At 43.8% G+C, this 20,824-nt stretch overlaps 1 protein-coding gene across 2 annotated transcripts in view; it reads left to right on the top strand.

The window, feature by feature from the left end:
- LOC147678416 (transmembrane protein 272-like) overlaps window positions 1-20,824 on the top strand; it is a 93,882-nt gene that overhangs the window by 45,547 nt on the left and 27,511 nt on the right. For both annotated transcript variants that reach the window (XM_086946007.1, XM_086946008.1), the window contains exons 3-4: window positions 2,415-2,465; window positions 11,669-11,857. In XM_086946007.1, the coding sequence (XP_086802133.1) occupies window positions 2,415-2,465; window positions 11,669-11,857 (240 nt within the window). The remainder of the gene's footprint in view (window positions 1-2,414; window positions 2,466-11,668; window positions 11,858-20,824) is intronic.

Here is a 20,824-nt window from a genome sequence, read left to right as displayed (position 1 = left end):
ATTTAAGGGAATAGAAACTGGGATATTGGAAATTATGTAGATATTTATAGGGGACAACCTCATCTTTATGGTGTCTAAACGGCCCCATCAAGATGGGTATAAAGGGTGCCATCTAATGGTCAAAGAGGACATTCTCTGTGTACAACTTTCCATCCAACGTGAAATTGTACCTGAAATAGAAGGCTTAACACCTTGGCTGCTAGGCGTTTTCCCCTGCTGTGCTGGGAATTGCTATTTTCCTTTATCCATGACGAGCCCAGCTCGTCATCAGCGTGCGAGCGCCCTGCTCCATGACGAGCTGGGCTCGTCATGAGTGTGGAAGGGGTTAAACTGTAAGCCTAAATACTTATGGGCTACATGTGAAGTTGGAGATAAAGAAATCGTCTTTGAAAGTATATTTTGTTAAAGGTAAGATTTTACATTGATCTTTATTTAATTTATATCCAGAGACCGCTGCAAAGGAATACACTTCTTGTAGGAATGCGGGGGAGAGGTCTGAGGTTGTGAAATAAATAATACATCATCAGCGTAAGCTGCCAATTTAATTTGAGTATCTTTAAAGTGAAATCCAAGAATATATTTATATTGATGGATTCTTGATAATAAAAAAAGGTCTAAGGCTAAGTTGAAAAGGAACGGGGACAGTGGACAACCCTGTCAGACACCTCTACCTAAATTAAAGTAAGAAGATGTACCACCGTTTGCACACACTGCTTCTTGTCGATTAGTGTATAAAATTGATATTTAAGAAATAATTTTAGGACCAAAGCCAAACCACTTAAGTGTGGGAAATAGGTAAGGCCATTCCACTCTATCAAACGCTTTTTATGCACCTAAGGCTATTGCTGCCAAGGAATGTGAGCCATGGAAGGATTTGGACAGGATGTCAAAAAATAAACGAGTATGGTCTGTAATAAGGCGACCCTTAACAAAACCAGATTGTTCCTTTCCTAATAACTCGGGCAAATAGGATTCCAGGGTTAATTTACAAATTCCTTTGAAGAGTCCAGGAGGCTTTTTATAACTTGCTTATTTAATAGCTACTTCCCTAACGCTATAGCCAATTAGTTGTGTGAGGGCACTCTATGCATTAATGTCCTCCAAGACAACCAGCAGCAGCGTTTGATGGGAGAAGTTGAGATGAAAGAGACTTTGCAAATCATCCCAAATATAGAGATTAGTAAAGTTTCTCAGTTTGGTAAATTCTCATCTGTTACCTTTTATACAGAGTGTCTCTTTCTGACTTGTAAAGATATAAATAAATGCTCCCTGGGATTCAATTTCAAACAAATAACAATCAATCTAAAGCAATCAGTGGTTCAGAAATTTACTGAAATCTTTCAGAGGAAAACATGGGTCCATGTGTGTTTAAAAAAAAAATAAAGAAATTATAATAAACTACAATTGAGTTGTAGATCCAATACCAGACAATATAGGAGTGTGGGCGGATTTGCTGGTGTAGCAGTGTATGGTGCATTAATGTGTTCAAGAAATCCCCAAAACCACCAGAGCAAAGGAGCGAACAGGTCTTCTGGGTAATCAATGGTTTCAGACACTAGCTGCCTCAGAAGGAAAGGGTACATTTAATTAAATTAGATATATTCAGTGCCAGCAGAGGTGATCTTTCTGACTGTAAATACATTGTTTTGCCATTTTGTCTGCTCAGAGGGACTCCAGCCCACTGGTTCCTGCAACAAGAGTAAAGGTAACAATAACATCACCTCTAGATGAGCAATGATGCAGCTCGTAAGTGACCCAAAGATTATTCCTCCAGTTGCCTTGCCTAAATGACGATTAATCAGATTACATAGACTAGAGCTTGGGCACTGTTCATTGCATGATAAACCAGGGCGTGAATATGAAGAAGGGTGCCTGCAGCCCGGGTAATGACAACTTTATAATTCCCCCTGTTTAAGCAGGTGGAGGATTCCGCCCATGGATGTGAATAAAGGGGTAGCCGCTGCTACCCGTGTCACCGTATCCTGGCCTTTGGTCCCCTTTGCGCTACCCAAGCAAACCCTGGTCTCTGGAACAAAATGTAGGATCAAAAAGTAAATTGAGCTGCAAGGAGCCCTGACTTTTTTCTAACTTTCCCTCCTTGCCTTCCCCTACCCCTCAGTAGCTAATCGGAGGTGGGGGGGGTATTGTGGGGCTATGGGCAAGCACTGTGATGTCATTGGGTTTGAAGGGTGCGTGACGTAAATCTTGCTACCACTGGCATTTTGGTGAATCTACATCATTGCGGGGCATGGGTTGGGGAATGAGTTGTTGTTTGGGATAAGTGGGCGGGTCTGGGATTCTTTAGGTGGGATTGCAGTACAGAGCATGCTTTAAATACAGAGGGGCTTATAAGAGCTTGGATGTTGTCCCCAGACCTAACTTTCTTTAACCTGATTTTCTCTTCTCCTTTGCAGTGTCTGGGGCAGTCATCACAGCAGTGATGTCCTTTGCAAGCATCAGTGTCGGTGAGTGGGTCCTGCCCTGTGCTGCCCTTGTAATGTGCAGGCTGAACCTGCTGCATGTGTTGAGTTACACTCTAGAGTGGTTTAGGATGTTGTGACAGGGTAAACCTGATTTGTCTGCCTTTGACTAGAGGAATCCAATTGAATTCTAGGCTGCATGGTGCCCTGATGTACTTGGTCCAGGATTTATTTTTCGTTTTATTTGACAGTAGTCCTCTCATAAAGCTGGGAGCTCATCGCCCCCAGTTGTATCTGGCCATTATTCTACCAGCATAGCCACTAGTTTAATGTTGAGACTATTAAAAACAAATCGTAAAAATAAGCAAAAATGTATTTTTTCCTTTTGAATCTTTAACTTAACAGCAGATAAATGGAGACATCATTCAAAGGTATTTTAGCACTGCCTAAACTATTCCTAAATGATTGTTAAAGCAGCTAGAGGCAGAATTACCATAATATAAAGTAATAGAGGATTTTGCAAATATTCCCTTGAGGTATGCGCTCCTGACTTTCAAAATCTGAAGACACAAAAATTGGCTGTTATTCTTCTTTGAAAAAGGTGTCCATCCTAGCTCGACCTGTATTAATGGCTCCAGACCTCTCTTGCCCCAGGAGACAAGACCGTGATAACCACTGCGCTGATTTAGGGGCCTTTACAACTTGTAAACATGCTGGGGAAGGAAACATGTCCCAAGGAAGCAAGACCTTGGCCCATTTTTGGTGCACGCTTCTTCAGCCATGAAACCATGGAACTCCCAGCTCAATGTGCCATCTACCCAGCTATCAATCACACTATCACAAGCTTATTAACTATCACTGCTTCAAGGTACCAGTGGCCATACGTACACCCTGGCTCACCTGCTGCTTGCATTATAAACCTCGATTCCCTCAAAGACAGTCCCAAATCAGACTAGAGTTGCATTTATTGTTGAAGTGCAGTTTTTGTGTAAATTCTATACCACACCCAGAAAACCACAGAATAAAGTCAGTAAAATTATACATGAACCATTATGAAACAAACCACCTTCTGCAGGCGCGTCGATGCACAGTGCTGTACACAGTTCTACACCAGGATCCTGGACAACCATTATTAAGCCATGTGTTACTCTGTTCTAGCCTTGCTGGCCTCTAACCCATGTGATTCCCGTGAAGAAGTACATCTCAGATACAAGATGGATAAAAGGTTTCTTTATTCATTTCAAAGAAGGAAAGGATCTCATCCACAGGAGGCACAGGCAGGCAGCAGCAACTGACAGAGTCCTGGCCACCTTTAGAATCATTACAAGACTACATCATGACATTCTACAAATAACATTCTATAATCAGAAAGAGCCACACATACATAGCACATAGAAGGATACCACACACCTTCCCCTGAAACACAAAAAAAACCTATTTCAAAATATAATCTTTGAGAATTGCAGGAGCACGGGTCAAACGTGTGCTTCTCCTGACAGGAACATCAGACTTGACATGAACCTCCTTGTTAACCAAACTGCTATTTGGTAAAGTCTTTCCAGCAGAACCTGAAAATGAAGCAATTCGATTCAAATTCCAAATCCTTCCATCATTTAGTTTAACAGCATTATGGAAGAGTTTTGTGACATAAAAGGGGGAAGAAAACTTTAGCCAAGAAGATCTAAGTGGAAGACGAACTCTTACCCGATCCCCAACACACACTTTGGTATGAGCAACTGCATGTCTTCTATCAAAGTTTTCTTTCCTCATAATCGACTTCAACTCCTGCTTCAATGAACTTAATCCTTGCTATGATTCCCTGTTTCCACCCCTAAATTTCTCATCCAACTTTGAAATATAGAAGTGTTTGGGATGCGACCTCGGAAAAGCACAAAAGGAATATCACCTGTGGTGGAATGTGGTGTAACTCTATAAATCATTACCCTGTCCATCAGGTTATTTTTTCGAATCCGAGCCCTGGTCTTTAGAGATCTGAATAGACTCCTTAAGTACGCGATTGAACCTCTCTACCATACCGTTACATTCCGGATGGTAAAGTGAACAACGCTTGTGTTTAATACCTTTGCTTGCCAGGAAATCCTCCATTTCTTTTGATACCAGTTGCACACCATTATCTGTAAGGATAGTTTCAGGGAAACCTTCCCTACCAAAAACATCTCGTAAAAATTTGACTACATCTTTGGTCTCAATATTTTGGGTTATTTTTATCTCTGGCCATCGTGAGAACATATCCATCATGACTAACACGTAACTTTTGACCGTTGCCATAATGAAATGGGACCTAGAATGTCCAAGGCTACATCAACGTACCGGCATTTCTCTAATAACCATCGGTTGTGTCCTTGTTTTACATACCTTGTCAGACGAGTTACATTCAATGCAATCACGAATCATTCGTTCAACCAGAAGATCGATACCTGGCCACCAGAAATGTAACCGTATCCTCAGTCTTGGATATGCCTTGGTGAGCTAAGAGAAGAATTTTTTCCCTAATCAGAGAAGGTGGGATAAGTCTAGTGCCTCTTCACAACAAACCATCCTTTAAGGATAACTCATCCTTGACATTCCAGTACCTCTTGGCAGTAACACTCAAATTCTTAAGACATGGCCAACCTTTATTTACCAAATCGCAAACTTCTTGCAACTCAGTCTGTACACATAGCGTCTCTCCAATCACTTTCTTGAACAACTCCTTCAACCACCTCGCAGACCTTGAACTCCTCTACTTCCCAAGAATCTTCAGATGGTAAAGAATTCTGGTCAGTTTGTTCCACAACTAATCTAGAGAGACAATCTGCAACTTTATTATTTACCCCAGGTAAATATCTCACATCAAATTCAAACTCTTGGAGAGCAATGACCCATTTGCAAATACGTGAAGAAATGGCATCCAAACCCTTTTTATAAAAGACCTCCTTCAATGGTTTATGATCAGTGTGAACCACAAACGAATTACCCCACAGAAATCTTTTTAATTTCCTAATCGCCCAATAAATACAAAGGGCCTCTTTTTCAATCACAGAATAGGACCACTCTGGGCCAACTAAAGACCTAGACAGAAACAAGATGGTAATCTCTTTCCCATCTCTCATTTGTTTGAGCACAGCCCCTAAACCTCGAGAACTAGCATCTGTGACCAAAATTGAATCATTATTCACATCAAAACTCTGTAAAGAAGGAGCTAAACTTAAATCATGTTTCACTAGCTCATTCTCCTTTTGACACACCTGAGACCAAGAAAACTTAATTCCTTTCTTTAACAAAGCTCTCATGTTAGAAGTTTTATTGGCAAAATTAGGCACAAATTTGTTATAATATTCTGCCATACCTAAAAAGGTAACCAACTCTTCTCTAGATTTTGGCGTAGGCAAGTTTTGTATGGACTTCACCAGTTTATCCTTTGGTTTTACACCATCAGGGGTCAAGCAATGACCTAAGTAGTCAATCTCCGACAAATTAAATCTACATTTATTTTCTCTCAAAGTCAGTCCTCTGTCCTCGAAACGCTCCAGAACAGATCTAACTCTAAGATCATGTTCACCTTGTGAAGAACCAAAAACCAGTATGTCATCTTGATAAATTTTAACGCCATTGATACCCTTCAATACATCCTCCATTACCCCCTGAAAAACAGAGGCTGCAGAGACTAAACCAAAAGGCAAGCGAGTAAACTTATATGTGCCAAAGGGTGTGATGAAGGTTGTGAAACTCATGGATGTCTCATCAATTCTCACTTGGTGGTATGCAGCCCTCAATTCCAGAGTGGAGAACATGCAAGCGTCCCCAAGTTGCGTTAGCATAGTATTAATATTGGGAAGAGGGTATCTATCAGCTACAACCTCTCTATTAAGACCCCGAAGATCGACACAAAAACGAATCTCGCCTGAGGGTTTAGGTGCTAAAACAACAGGCGAAACCCATTCACTTACTTCAGATTTCACAATGATTCCATCACTCATGAGTTTCTCTAATTCCAACCACATAGGTTCCTGCATAGCTAAAGGAACACTACGCACTTTACATGCCACAGGAACAGCATCTGTCTTCAGGATAATATTGTGAACATAAACAGAAAGACAACCTAGTTTATCACTAAAGACATTTTCAAACAGTCCTCGCCAATCAGGATAAGATACCTCATTTTTACTCAGATTAGAGACTTCTTGTAAACCTACTACATTACAGCCAGATGTGCATGGAGACACAACATTTGAGACAAGATCATTTTTCCCAGAGTGCGATACTATGTCTCTCAGAACTATGCAGGGATTCTCACCAGGAAGTAAGGCAAGATGTAAGTCTGCCTGATAAAACCAACTTATGATGCTATCTCCCCTGCAAGAGATGTAACTTTTTCCTGCAGGGGGGGAGTCCCTTGTAATCAATTTGACCATTGAAATAACCTACAAGTTTAATAGGTTTTCTTCTATAGGCCAAAGGTCTTATATCAGGTTTGAAAACTTTTACTTTTCCAAAAAGTTTCTCATTAAAGAAAATTTCAGGTATTAAAGTAATTTTTGCCCCAGAGTCAAATAGCATTTTGACCTCACAATTATCAATGCGCACAACATCAACAGCACCTTTACATTTTTTTCCATCAGATAAGGAAATTTCCCCACAATGTAATTCATCAGAATCAGAACTAACAGTTTCATCAAATAAAGAAATCTCACCACAATGTAAATCATCTGAATCAGAATCAGAGTCTTCATCAATCATCACTTCTTTCACTTGTTTTTTTTTTTTTATTAGTTTGAGACCTGCATGCCTTCGAGTAATGTCCTACCTTACCGCAGTTGTTACACTTAGAAGATAAAGCAGGACATGACCTATCATTAGCTAGATGATCAGAGGCATTACAACGAAAACATTTTAGTCTGGAATTAGAGGAGGTTCTGGAATAATTATAAGAAAAAGAAGAAGCAGAGTTAGATGTCTTCTTAGCAGTTTTAGATGTAGCTCTCAGATCATTTTTTCCCAAGGACGTCTTATTAACCACTAAGACCTTTTTTTTCAGATGCCTCTTTTTCTTTTTTAAAAACCTTTACACATGCATCAGAATGTTCTAATCTTTTGGCTATAGTGATAACCTCATCTAAATTAGGATCATCTTTTTGCCACAGTTCATCTTTAACTTTTTCTAGACAACATCCTAACATGAATTGATCACGTATTCTTTCTTCTAACGTACCTTCAAATTTACAAGTGGCAGCCAATTTACGTAAAGCTGTGATGTAGGTTTCTATAGACTCCTCATCTTTCTGCATGCGCCTGCCAAAGTGGTACCTTTCTAAAATGGTACTCACTTTTAGCAAGTAATGTTCATCCAGTTTTTTAATGTTGACCTCAAATTTATTTAAGTTGTTCGCTTCTTCAGTAGACAATTCAGGTAAATGCTCGAAAACTTCTTGCCCCTCAGAGCCTAAGCAGTGCATTAAAAGTGCAGACTTCCTTTCCGCAGAAAGAGAAGTACCGCACACCCTTGCATAAATCAGGAACACCTTTTTCCATTTGGACCAGCGAATGGGTGGATCGCCTGGTTTGGAAAGGAAAAAGGGAGCAGCTGTGACGTTCTGCATACGTGAATAGTACAACAAACACAAAAGATGAAAATACAACAAGCACAAAAGATAAAATAGCATGTGAATGAACCTGTAGGGAAGTAAAATTAAGTTAAAATGCACAATATTATTAACAAAACCTGAAAAGAAGAAGAGAAAAACTCTATACTCTAACAAGGCTGAGTGTGTCAGCACAGATAAGGTATTCAAAAGTATACACACTGCTGAAGCTGAGTGTATCAGCGTAGAGACAAAGTAAACTTTCCCACGAAGTTAAGTTCAGGTGTCAACGCAGATAAGGTATTTAAAATTATACACACTACTGAAGCTGAGTGTGTCAGCGTAGAGACAAAGGAAACTTTCCCACGAAGTTCAGTATTCAAAAGTAAATGTTATCACAGAAAAACGATAAATTCCATGAAGAAAAATTAATACCAATTAAGAAGATACAGTATTTAAGTCTTCTGCCGAGAGAGAATAAAGTATTCAAGTATTCAAGTTTTCTGCCGGTCTGACTCGAAGTTCCGGTGCAGCGTTGCCAAGAAAGCTGAGCGTTGCCAAGAGCAAAGGGGTTGCCAAGGAAAAAGGATTGTTCGTCACTGCTTGAGTGTGACGTGAGTGAAACGCATAGAGAGAAGCGTTATGTGAGCTTGAAACGCAGCGTTATGTGAGCTTGAAACGCAGCGTTATGCGTGTTTGAAACACAGCGTCAGGCTGCGTGCTTGAAACGCAGCGTTAGGCTTGAAACGCAATGTCGTCAGGAGCATTACGTGTATGTGCAACAAACGAGCCTGGAGCGCGGGTGAGAGCGCGGCTGAAGATGAAGGTAATTGTTTAGATATGAAAGCCTTTCGTTGGTGGCCTCGTGGTCGTTGACAACAAAGTTAACAGAAGTCAATATTTTTTAAATTAATGTCCCAGAAACAAGAAACTCGGCAAGTAAAATACACTCAGCAGACAGTCACTGAAAGTAGGTAGGCAACACGGCAGCAACACAGCAGGCAGTTAACGGCAGGCAGTCAATGAAGTTAACTAGCAAGGCAAGGTTCTCCTTTAGAAGTTACAATAACATTTTCCATTGTGCTGTGCAAGCGTGGGTTCGAATCCCATCCTCGTCGCCAATGTGAAGAAGTACATCTCAGATACAAGATGGATAAAAGGTTTCTTTATTCATTTCAAAGAAGGAAAGGATCTCATCCACAGGAGGCACAGGCAGGCAGCAGCAACTGACAGAGTCCTGGCCACCTTTAGAATCATTACAAGACTACATCATGACATTCTACAAATAACATTCTATAATCAGAAAGAGCCACACATACATAGCACATAGAAGGATACCACAATTCCCTTCTGAACAATAGGAAACTGAATTAAATGCAAATTCAGCAGGTCACTTTTCCTCCAGCCATTGAGAATTCAAGAACCATAGAGCATGCCCGCATATGGGCATATTCCATGCCCATTTCCTGCTCAACTGTCTCCTGTCATCTGCCCATCATTTGAAAAATAATTTGTGTCTGTTTTCTAAATTCATGTGTTGAAAGTATTTAAATGAAACAGACTTAAAGCAGGTCGTGCCTGTTTACATTCAGCATTTCAAGCATTAGGTGCCTGCCTGTATTTGGGCACTGTTTACATCAGTACCATCACTTGCCAGTAGAGGGGGTAAGAATGAAAAGGTGGTGTGAGAGATGAGGTATGAACAACCAGGGATGAGGGTGTCCCAAGTTGGACAGATCAGTGTACATTTGAAGTCACTATAATGTAATTTCACTCCTCACTCTACGGTGCGAGAGAGGCAACGGATGGTGAATGACGGACGAGGAGTGAGGATTCAGGGGTATGGAGACAGGGATGATAAATGAAGAATAGGTGAGGGCTGAAGTGTGAGTGGCAGATGGTAAATGAGTGAGGAATGAGGGTTTATGAGTGAAGAAGGATGTGGGAAGGATAAAGAATGATGATGAGTGAGGGATAATTGGAGGTAGAAGAGTCTGGGCTGATGAGGAAAGGAAGATGATGTATTTCACAAACATAGATGATGTACAGCGGCCCATGACACAGCAGAACACGTTATCCTTCTCAATCATCTGAGGTTGGACAGAAGCAGCGGTCCAGGATCTTCACTGATCTGGGCAGCTTTATTTCTTTAAAAGCATTACCAATGGACAGGGCTTAGCACAAACCGAACCATCCTGATAACTTACAGGTGATACCAAGTTCTGCCTCCAACGAGAGGGCAAATCCAGAAATTGGGGCAAAATTCCAGAGCGCTTGGATCACATCGAGCATCAGAGGAAAACTTCCTCTGCCTCAGTGTGTCCAAAATGGAAATGTGTGATGAAAACAGCACCTCAGAGGCCCTTCGCAGCATACTTTGGTGGTAGCCTCAGCGTCAGTCCTGAGTGTAGTATGTGATTCCAAGCTTTTCTTCACCTAGAAGGGCAAACATAGTGAACTAGACATGCTCCTGCAGGGTCAACCCTTCCTCCAGGCCACACACACACTGGAGCTGAACAGACCCTTCACTGTGCAGTGATACAACATAAGGTCAGGCATGTCTGGCCAAAAACACACTCAGAAACGAATGCATGCAGGACTGGTTTTAAATTGCTACATTGCTTACCAGCAGAACAAAGAACAACATTCAAGACAAAAAGCACCATCACCAAATGCTTTAATCCTGGCTAAAGTCTACAGTCGGGCAGGCACAGAGTGGGTGTAGAGTCCGGAACAGTACGGCACAAAATTGCGTACTTTTCACCAAGTGACTTAGATATTTCTCATCCACCAGAGTAAACAGGGAGACCTAACTGCAACCAGATTGGTTGCCATCAGCCTGAACTTTCTCGGCGTAATACTTGTGTACTACAAAGACATTCACATTTAGGGTAAACCTCATAGAAATTGGTGTTCTAGCTCTAAAAAAACCAAGACAAATGGTTCCATTTAGATGAGTCAAACACTGAAAGTTTGTACAAACGAGATGTGTTCCTGTTTGACTCTTTTTCCTGTTAGGAGATGGTCCCTTATTCTGCTGACGACTGCTTGCACTTCACCTCAAATTATTCCAAAACGTGCTTAGGAGGTATTAAGGTCGCAAAATGAGGCTTGAACACATAATGAATGGCCACACATCAGGCTGAAGAATGTGATAGAGCAGAATAGTATCTGATGTGTTGCTTGTTGTTACGGTACAATATTGCACTACTAGTAGTATATGCAAGTCATGGTTGTTTATGAGGAAGCATCCCTAAAGCACCTTTCTAAGTGGTACCCCAGAACAATTTTGGGAGTAAACTGAAATTCCTGTCTCCAAAAACAAACCACAAAGGAACAGGTGGGTACTTGGGATTAAAATGAAGGGTGTTGGGCAACCACAAATTAACATTATGTGCTTATCCCCTCAAACTACCCCTCTGTTAAACAACATGTGCAATATAGAGAAGCATTGCTGCCACTTTGCTCTTTACACTGATCTGCCTGTACATAGTGGCTTTAAAACCAGTTTACACATTAAATGAAAACCCAACTTTGCCACTTAAATACATTTTAGTGCACAGATGCTCTCCTCCTTCCACTCACTGAAAGAAGCCGAAATGAAAGGAGGCTTGGGATGGAAGGTGCACTAATACTTCTGATGATGCTCTCTTCTTGCTCCCACAGGGTCGGTGTTCTTCCACGACTGCCCCGCACAGTACCTAATCCCCTACTACCTGATCATTTCCGGGGTCACCAGCCTCCTGCTTCTCATTCCAAGCATCTTCTGCTGCAGAAACCGAGAAGAGCCCTCCATTCTGATCAATGCCTTCCATTCGATCTTCGGCCTCTTCCAGCTGGCGTTTTTCATTGCAGGTCAGCATTAATCACTCACTGGGTGGGACACAGGTTTCAGCTTCATAGAGGTTTACCTGTAGAGTATCATCACAGCTCCACATTTGAACATTGCCACTACTGACCGTTACCTCAACAAAAAATTATTCTACCATACAATTACCTCATTTCCTTCTACGTAGAGATCGCCATCTAGTGTTGGGTCCAGATGTTTGCACTTTGTTTTTGTTCAAAGAAGTCTTTGCAGTCACAAGGTAGGGGACTCCTCCTTTTGGTGATAGTGCGCATGGGCATTGACTCCAAACCCACATTTATTTTTTCCGCCATCGTGTTCGGATGTGTATTGCTGTGGTTCTGGATTGTTCTCAAACTCCTTTGACGCGCAATCCTCTACCCTCTATGGTATTGTCTTTCGATCGCGGTTTCCTGTTTGACGCGTATCGTTTTAAAATGTTAAAACCTCCAATCAGGAGCTTCGAGGCGGGCCGTCGGGCCTACCCGTTCTGACCACGCCAGCAGTTGATGGAACGGACTCCATTTAAGCTATGTCCTTGGTGCAGTGCTAAATTTCCATGGACACACTTGCCCGAGGTGTGCAACCTCTGCTTAGCCCCGGAACACGACAAAAAGGACTGTGAAGCGTGCCGATTGTTCCGATCCAAGAAAACCATTTGTGATCGTCGGGCTCGAAGCCACGAGTTACAACGCAGTAGCAGCTCCATACCGGACATCTTCGGTGAAGTTCTAGATTCCCATCGTCCTGCTGCAGAAGCCGAGGATGAAGAATTGGTCTCTGTGTCCGAAGCTGACTCCGACATGGAAGAACTACTGGTCAACGTACCGGGAGTACAGAACTCTGCCTCCGGTCGGCACCGAGAAAAGGTTTCAGATGCCCTGCCATCCAGCCCGGCTATGAAACACAAAGATGAGCCTTCCGGCTCGTTCTCGAGCCAGCTATAATCCGGTGCCGAACCAACACCCTCGACACCGAAACATAAGACGAAGCATTTGCCAGTCTCCACACCACCGGCACCTTCGACACCGAAGGCTTTGGAGCCGAAATCCTGCAAATCTAAGGCTTTGGAGCCGAAATCCTGCAAATCTATAGCATTGGAGCCGAAATGGTCTAAACTGAAATCCTCGACATCTGAAGGCTCGGAGCCGAGATCCTCCGCGCCGTAAAGTTCGGAACCAAGAACTTACATTCCGAAAGCTTCAGAGCCCAAACCCGCTAAAACCAAGCACTCGGATTCAAAACTTTGATGCCCAAAGACTCTCAGCCTAAATCTTTGACGCCAAAATCAACTCCTAAAGAAAAAGATACCCCATCTGAAGAGCCTCGGTCTGACGACCCACCTTTGGATCCAAAACAAAAGACTAATATTGACCCTAAAACTGGACACCTCCTGGCCACTCTTCCTAAAGAAAGGAAGCTGTATCTCTCAGAGGATTGCTCTATACCTCTGAAGAACAAGCATTTACAATGCAATGGTTTCGCCTTTGGAAAAGTTAGAGCTATTGGCATTGTAAATGACAAAATGTGTATTTATGTGTTGGTTTTGAAAACAGATAAATAAATGGCATTGTCATTTACATTGTCATTACCTTAATCTCTGCAGTCACTCTGGGATGTATGGCGTTACAACGCATAATTTTACATCGCATACCATTACAACGCGATTTTTTTCAATGCAGGATCCATTACATCGCATGGCATTACAACGCATGTAATTACATAGCAGATGCTATTACAACGCATGCCATTACAACGGAAGTATAGGTAAGTATATCTTTTTTTTAAAAATTGTAATTAATTTAATTTAATTAATTTAATTTAATTAATTTTAAAACTGTAATTCATTTAATTAAATTAATTAATTTTAAAATTGTAATTAATTTAATTTAATTTAATTATTTTATTTTTTTAGTCGTTTTTTAAAAAACCCTAAAAATACCCCTGTACCCCAAAACCCAAACCTAGCCCTGAACCCTAAAAATACCCCTGTACCCCATAACCTAAACCTAGCCCTTCACCCTAAAAATACCCCTGTACCCCATAACCCAAACCTAGCCCTGAACTCTAAAAATACCCCTCTACCCCAAAACCTAAACCCAACCCTGAACCCTAATAATACCCCTATACCCCAAAACCCAAACCCAGCCCTGAAACCTAAAAATATCCCTGTACCTCAAAACCCAAACCCAGCCCTGAAACCTAAAAATACCCCTGTAACCCAAACCCAGCCCTGAAACCTAAAAATACCCCTGTACCCCAAAACCCAAACCCAGCCCTGAAACCTAAAAATACCCCTGTACCCCAAAACCCAAACCCAACCCTGAAACCTAAAAATACCCCTGTACCCCAAAACCCAAACCTAACCCTGAAACCTAAAAATACCCCTGTACCCCAAAACCCAAACCCAGCCCTAAAACCTAAAAATACCCCTGTACCCTAAAACCCAAACCCAGCCCTGAAACCTAAAAATACCCCTGTACCCCAAAACCCAAACCCAGCCCTGAAACCTAAAAATACCCCTGTACCCCAAAACCCAAACCCAACCCTGAAACCTAAAAATACCCCTGTACCCCAAAACCAGCCCTAAAACCTAAAAATACCCCTATACCCCAAAACCCAAACCCAACTCTAAAACCTAAAAATACCCCTGTAACCCAAAACCCAGCCCAGAAACCTAAAAATACCCAAACACCCCAAAACATATACCTCAGTACCTCAAAACATATACTCCTATACTCATACTTATTTTTAAAAATTACTTAAATTAATATATTTAATTTATAATATAAAAAAAATAAATTAATATATTTATTATTAATGTTAATTAAAGTAATTAAATAATATTAAATAAAATAAAAAAAATTATATACTTACCTATACTTACATTGTAATGGCATGCGTTGTAATAGCATCTGCTATGTAATGTCATGCGTTGTAATGCCATGCGATGTAATGGATCCAGCGTTGTAAAAGTTGCGTTGTAATAGAAGTGCGTTGTAAAAGTTGCGATGTAACGGTAATACACCCTCTGCACTCCCTAGTCACTCTGCACTCACAGTCTTAGCTATCGCGCCCATATACAGCGTCTTCTGCATCCCTGAAGAAGAAACCTATAGTTATCACAGTACCAATAACTACACAAATTAAGGTGGGTGAATGACATTTAGCGAAAGGACTACACAGCCATTTGTTGAAAGGAAACACGGATGCTTCTGCCATGGCGCAGGGACAGGCTTTCGCACAAAGCTTATATGATTTATAAAAAGGATGGTGGAAATATCTGTACATTTATTGATGCAAATATACAAACCTGAAACATTTGTTTGTGGCTAAATGGTGACACATACGCGATACAGTAAGCAATTCGACATTGAAGACACAAGTATCGAGCACTCCAATATCAAGAGCCTGCACATGCAGCTTCCTATACAACATTACAAAGTGCAGAGCACGTAAGGAGAAAGGGCAACGGGCCTGCGATAGCAACCACTGGGAAGAGTCCCTACGGCCATAAGAAATAGGCGGGTGCATGCAAGAGCGAGTACGAAAAAGGAAGACATTCCATAAAAAAAATGTGTTTAAGATTGACGTGCAACACATGCTGTACCAGTAGTACAAAAATATATTGTGTAGTTAATTAAAACCATAATACAAAACGTTTAAAAAGGCACGTTAAAGAATGAGCAGAAGAGTACGTACCTGCGATACAGTCTAACGTGACTGACATGCTGTGTGTTTAACAGAATGAAAACCTCTGGACTAAACTTTAATTGGAATTAGTGGTTTACATGTGCAAGCTTAGGTACCCTGGTTCTTTGTGAGTCGGGTGTCCCTTGTTGTCCTTACTTGCCTCCTCCGTCAACAGGGATGATCTGTGGTGCTGCTGCGAAAGGTCACCGTTCAGGCATGTGTGCCCCCTGGTCGGGTGCCGTGAAGATGCAGCACCTCGTGCCTCCAGAGTGGTGCTGACGTTCAACTACTTTTTTTTCCCTCTCTGATGCTCACCTCCGCAGGCTCCCTCGCGTGCGGGCGAGCTGCGCGTCTTACATTCCGCCCGGGAACCTAAGGGGGCCTTTTGATGGACGGACGAATTATCCTTTCATAAATGTTTACCAGGAATGGTTGTGAAAGGAAACCGTATGGTGATGACCTGCCAGGGAACCTATGCGACCGGTTCAGCCTCAGAGCCTCACGTGAGAAGTCGGTGGCTGCTCGGTGTGTTTTGTGACTTCACTATTTTAAGAAGGATTTAATGTATCTTGTCAATCTCCTGGCAGTTCATTCGCAGAAGAAGTGTGTGTTTTATTACATGCTTAGTTATTTAATTGATTTAAAAAGTCCCTGTCAAAACCAACTGGCACCAAAGTCTTTTTTCCACGTGTCTACGTTGTTTGCGGCTGTATTTATGGGCGAATGAATTCCTTGTGTACTTGTGCAGGGTTGATACAGAGGAATCCAGCTTGTCTACCACCTGATGGGTTAAGGGCTGAGAAACTGAATTGCCACCTTCAGCAGCAAAGGTTTCCCTGTGAGCAGGTGGTATTCTTGCCCACTTGGAAACATTCACACTTGAACCACGCTGAGATGTGTTGTGAATAAAGTACAACTGGAGTTGTGGAGGAATGTGGGCTTGACCGGGGAAGGGTAATGGCCGACTCACCTTCCCATACTGTTAATTTACACCACAAAATGTGCACCTCCTGGTAAAGTGTAGGACATCCACTGATGTTAAGATTATCAAATACATTGTAACTGGTTCAACAAGCACTGACAAGGCCAATCGATCTGATTTGTGTTTGAGTCTTGACTGAAATATTAACAAGGAAATGCACGGACAGTGGGAGGGAGGGCAGGAAAGGCAAGGACAGCGGGAGGAAGGGGGCGGGAAAGGCACGGACAGCGGGAGGGGGGGCGGGAAAAGCACGGACAGCGGGAGGGGGGCGGGAAAAGCACGAACAGCGGGAGGGGGGTGCGGTAACGGGCACACGGACAGCGGGAGGGGGGGTGGGCGGCGGAAACGGCCACAATCAAAAGCACTCACCTGGACTTCCGGCGGCGGTCGGCCGCGGAATGACCAAAAGAAACATGGACGACCAAAAAAATAAACCTCACCCACCGCCGCACTGACGTGATAAAAGGGGCTGAATGAGAAAAAATCTCAGGAACGCCCACGAGTCGCCTCGCAGAATGACGGACGCCTCTCTCTTCCAATGGCTAGCCTCCATTTGTGGAGCTAGCCAATGGAACAGAGAGGTGGGACTTTTGTCCATACTGGTAAACAAAAGTTTTCGCCCTGCGCAGCGGATCGCGGGGCGAAACCTAAAAATGTGTTATTTACAATACCAATAGCTCAAACTTTCCTAATGCGAGACCTATTGCATTGCAAATTCTTGTTTCTCTGGATTTCCCTTCTCTTGTTTAAATTAAGGAGCAGCAACATTGTCGTGGTGTTACCAGGGCTTTAAGTAGAAGGGTTTTCAATATTATATACAAGCAATAGTTGCTGCTTATTTATCTAATGCAATTAACAACCATTGACAAAGTCAATAGTCCCAACTTGTCGTAGGTATAATTTTACGTGTTGTATCATATCTGGATGCAAAAACAAACAGCCAAACACAAATCGTGCGGCACACTATGCTAAGCACAGATTTTTAGCTTGCGTGTTTTTAAGCCATGCCCTTAATTACACTTGCCACAGCGCTTTGAGACCCCCTGGCTTTTTCATCCGAATTAAAGACCTGGTGGACCCCAAAGCATGTGAAACAATGCGTCTGTTTAGACAACAGAAATAAGAAGGGGCGGAATGTTTAACATCGAATGTATCCCATTGTGAAGAATGGACCCAGTCGCTGTTTACCGTATTTGTAATAAGTTTGCCAGACAAGGAAAGTAACCTGCGACGCTAGATGCAAACAGAGAGACACGAGTATCTTCCAAGGACCATCCCATCCGGCTCTTCAATGGCGGGCGGGGCTGCAGAGCTGAACATGTTCTCTCCTATTACCGACAATGCTGAAAGGTTGCAAGCGACACTGCAAGCTTCCTTCACGATACAGCGAAAAGAACAAGCTTTTCAGAAACCGCTCCCCAAATCACGAGCACAACGACCTTCAAAATGAGATGCAAGGGTTGAGTGCAGCCTTCGGCAAACTTCTGCTACGGATGCACACACAAATATGCGGTGTTAACAGGACGACAAACAAATGCAGGGCTTCCTGAAAGCACCCGCGCGAAAGGCACGGAGAAAGAAGTCTTAAGAGACGGGTCTGGATGTTGTACGGGGCGTGGGGGCAGGGTAGCAGGCAGTTGCGTGCGCCCTACTGAGGCCCTCCTCTGCCTCTCGCTCAGTCCTTCGGTTGTATTGGAGTCAGTGTCCACACAGACGTCATGACACTGCTATAATTAGCCGGGTTGTTATTGTCTGCGGTGTAGAGGCAGTGAGCTCATGCTGGCCGGCTCAAGCCCACGGAGCTTGGTGTCAGTCGGTAGGCCAAAGGGTAGCCTTCTGTGGGGAGCTCCACTGTCCACAACCCGAAGAGGACTCTCTACATTAAATGACTCCAATGCAAAGTCATCACAGTCCAAAAACTGCAAGGGAGCATGCAGAATCACAACTGCTAACAGTTCAATCAAGTGCAGCGTCACCGCAGCCCTAACAATGTAAACAAGCGTGCACAAATGCAGAATGACCACTGCCTACAGTTCAAACGTGCACAGACCCACATGACATGTACTGTTGGAGCACTGGTGCTTCTACATTTGTGCAAGTACATACGCAGAACCAACCCCGAGTCGAACGAGCAACTGCACATGCACTTCCGAGGCTCTACAGTTAAAGTGTCCCCTTTCCTTCTGGTGCTCTAAACGAGTGCACTGCAAAGACAATGAAGCAGTGGTAGTTTTGGACTCTGGTGCCGAGACACGGACAGCGTGAGGGGGAGGGGCGGCGGGAGCCGAGACACGGACAGCGGGAGGGGGGGCGGGAGCCGAGACACGGACAGCGGGAGGGGGGGCGGGAACAGACACACGGACAGCGGGAGGGGGGCGGGAATGGACAGCGCATCTGACCCGAGCTCCAGAAACAAATCACTTTCAGTGAAAGGGGAGGGAACGGGCACACGGGGAGGGGGGCGGAACGGACACACGGGGAGGGGGAGGAGGGGGCGGGACAAAGTCAATAGTCCTGACTTGTCGTAGGTATAATTTTACATGTTGTATCATATCTGGATGCAATAACAAACAGCCAAACACAAATCGGGCGGCACACTATGCTAAGCACAGATTTTTATCTTACGTGTTTTTAAGCCATGCCCTTAATTACACTTGCCACGGCCCTTTGAGACCCCCTGGCTTTTTCATCCCAATTAAAGCCCTGGTGGACCCCAAAGCATGTGAAACAATGCGTCTGTTTAGACAACAGAAATAAGAAGGGGCGGAATGTTTAACATCGAATGTATCCCATTGTGAAGAACGGACCCTGTCGCTGTTTACTGTATTTGTAATAAGTTTGCCAAGCAAGGAAAGTAACCTGCGACGCTAGATGCAAACAGAGAGACACGGGTATCTTACAAGGACCATCCCATCCGGCTCTTCGATGGCGGGCGGGGCTGGAGAGCTGAACATGTTCTCTCCTATTACCGACAATGCTGAAAGGTTGCAAGCGACACTGCAAGCTTCCTTTACGATACAGCGAAAAGAACAAGCTTTTCAGAAACCGCTCCCCAAATCACGAGCACAACGACCTTCAAAATGAGATGCAAGGGTTGAGTGCAGCCTTCGGCAAACTTCTGCTACGGATGCCCACACAAATATGCGGTGTTAAACGGACGACAAACAAATGTAGGGCTTCCTGAAAGCACCCGCGCGAAAGGCACAGAGAAAGAAGTCTTAAGAGACGGGTCTGGATGTTGTACGGGGCATGGGGGCAGGGTAGCAGGCAGTTGCGTGCGCCCTACTGAGGCCCTCCTTGGCCTCTCTCTCAGTCCTTCGGTTGTATTAGAGTCCGTGTCCGCACAGACGTCATGACACTGCTATAATTAGCCGGGTTGTTATTGTCTGCGGTGTAGAGGCAGTGAGCTCATGCTGGCCGGCTCAAGCCCACAGGAGCTTGGTGTCAGTTGGTAGGGCAAAGGGTAGCCTTGTGTGGGGAGCTCCACTGTCCACAACCCGAAGAGGGCTCACAAAATTAAATGACTCCAATGCAAAGTCATCACAGTCCAAAAACTGCAAGGGAGCATGTAGAATCGCAACTGCTAACAGTTCAATCAAGTGCAGCGTCACAGCAGCCCTAACAATGTAAACAAGCGTGCACAAATGCAGAATGACCACTGCCTACAGTTCAAACGTGCACAGACCCACATGACATGCACAAATGTAGAAGCACCAGTGCTCCAACAGTACAAGTACATACACAGAACCACCCCCGAGTCGAACGAGCAACTGCACATGCACTTCCGAGGCTCTACAGTTAAAGTGTCCCCTTTCCTTCTGGTGCTCTAAACGAGTGCACTGCAAAGACAATGAAGCAGTGGTAGTTTCGGACTCTGGTGCCGAGACACGGACAGCGTGAGGGGGAGCGGGAGGGGGGGCGGGAGCCGAGACACGGACAGCGGGAGGGGGGGGCGGGAGCCGAGACACGGACAGCGGCAGGGGGGGCGGGAACAGACACACGGACAGCGGGATGGGGGCGGGAATGGACAGCGCATCTGACCCGAGCTCCAGAAACAAATCACTTTCAGTGAAAGGAGAGGGAACGGGCACACGGGGAGGGGGGCGGAACGGACACACGGACAGCGGGAGGGGGGGCGGGAAGGCAGGAATTTAAAAAACCACTCACCTGGACTTCTTCCGCCGGCCGTGGTCGGCATGGAATGACGAATACAAACGGAAAAAAAAAAAACTCCGCCCACCGCCACCATGACGATGCGAAAAGGGTGGAGAGGGAAAAAATTGCAGGAACGCCCACGAAT

Source organism: Lissotriton vulgaris, chromosome 12, assembly GCF_964263255.1.
Source record: "Lissotriton vulgaris chromosome 12, aLisVul1.2, whole genome shotgun sequence".
Classification (NCBI taxonomy): domain Eukaryota; kingdom Metazoa; phylum Chordata; class Amphibia; order Caudata; family Salamandridae; genus Lissotriton; species Lissotriton vulgaris.
This window is presented reverse-complemented; position numbering and strand designations above follow the sequence as displayed.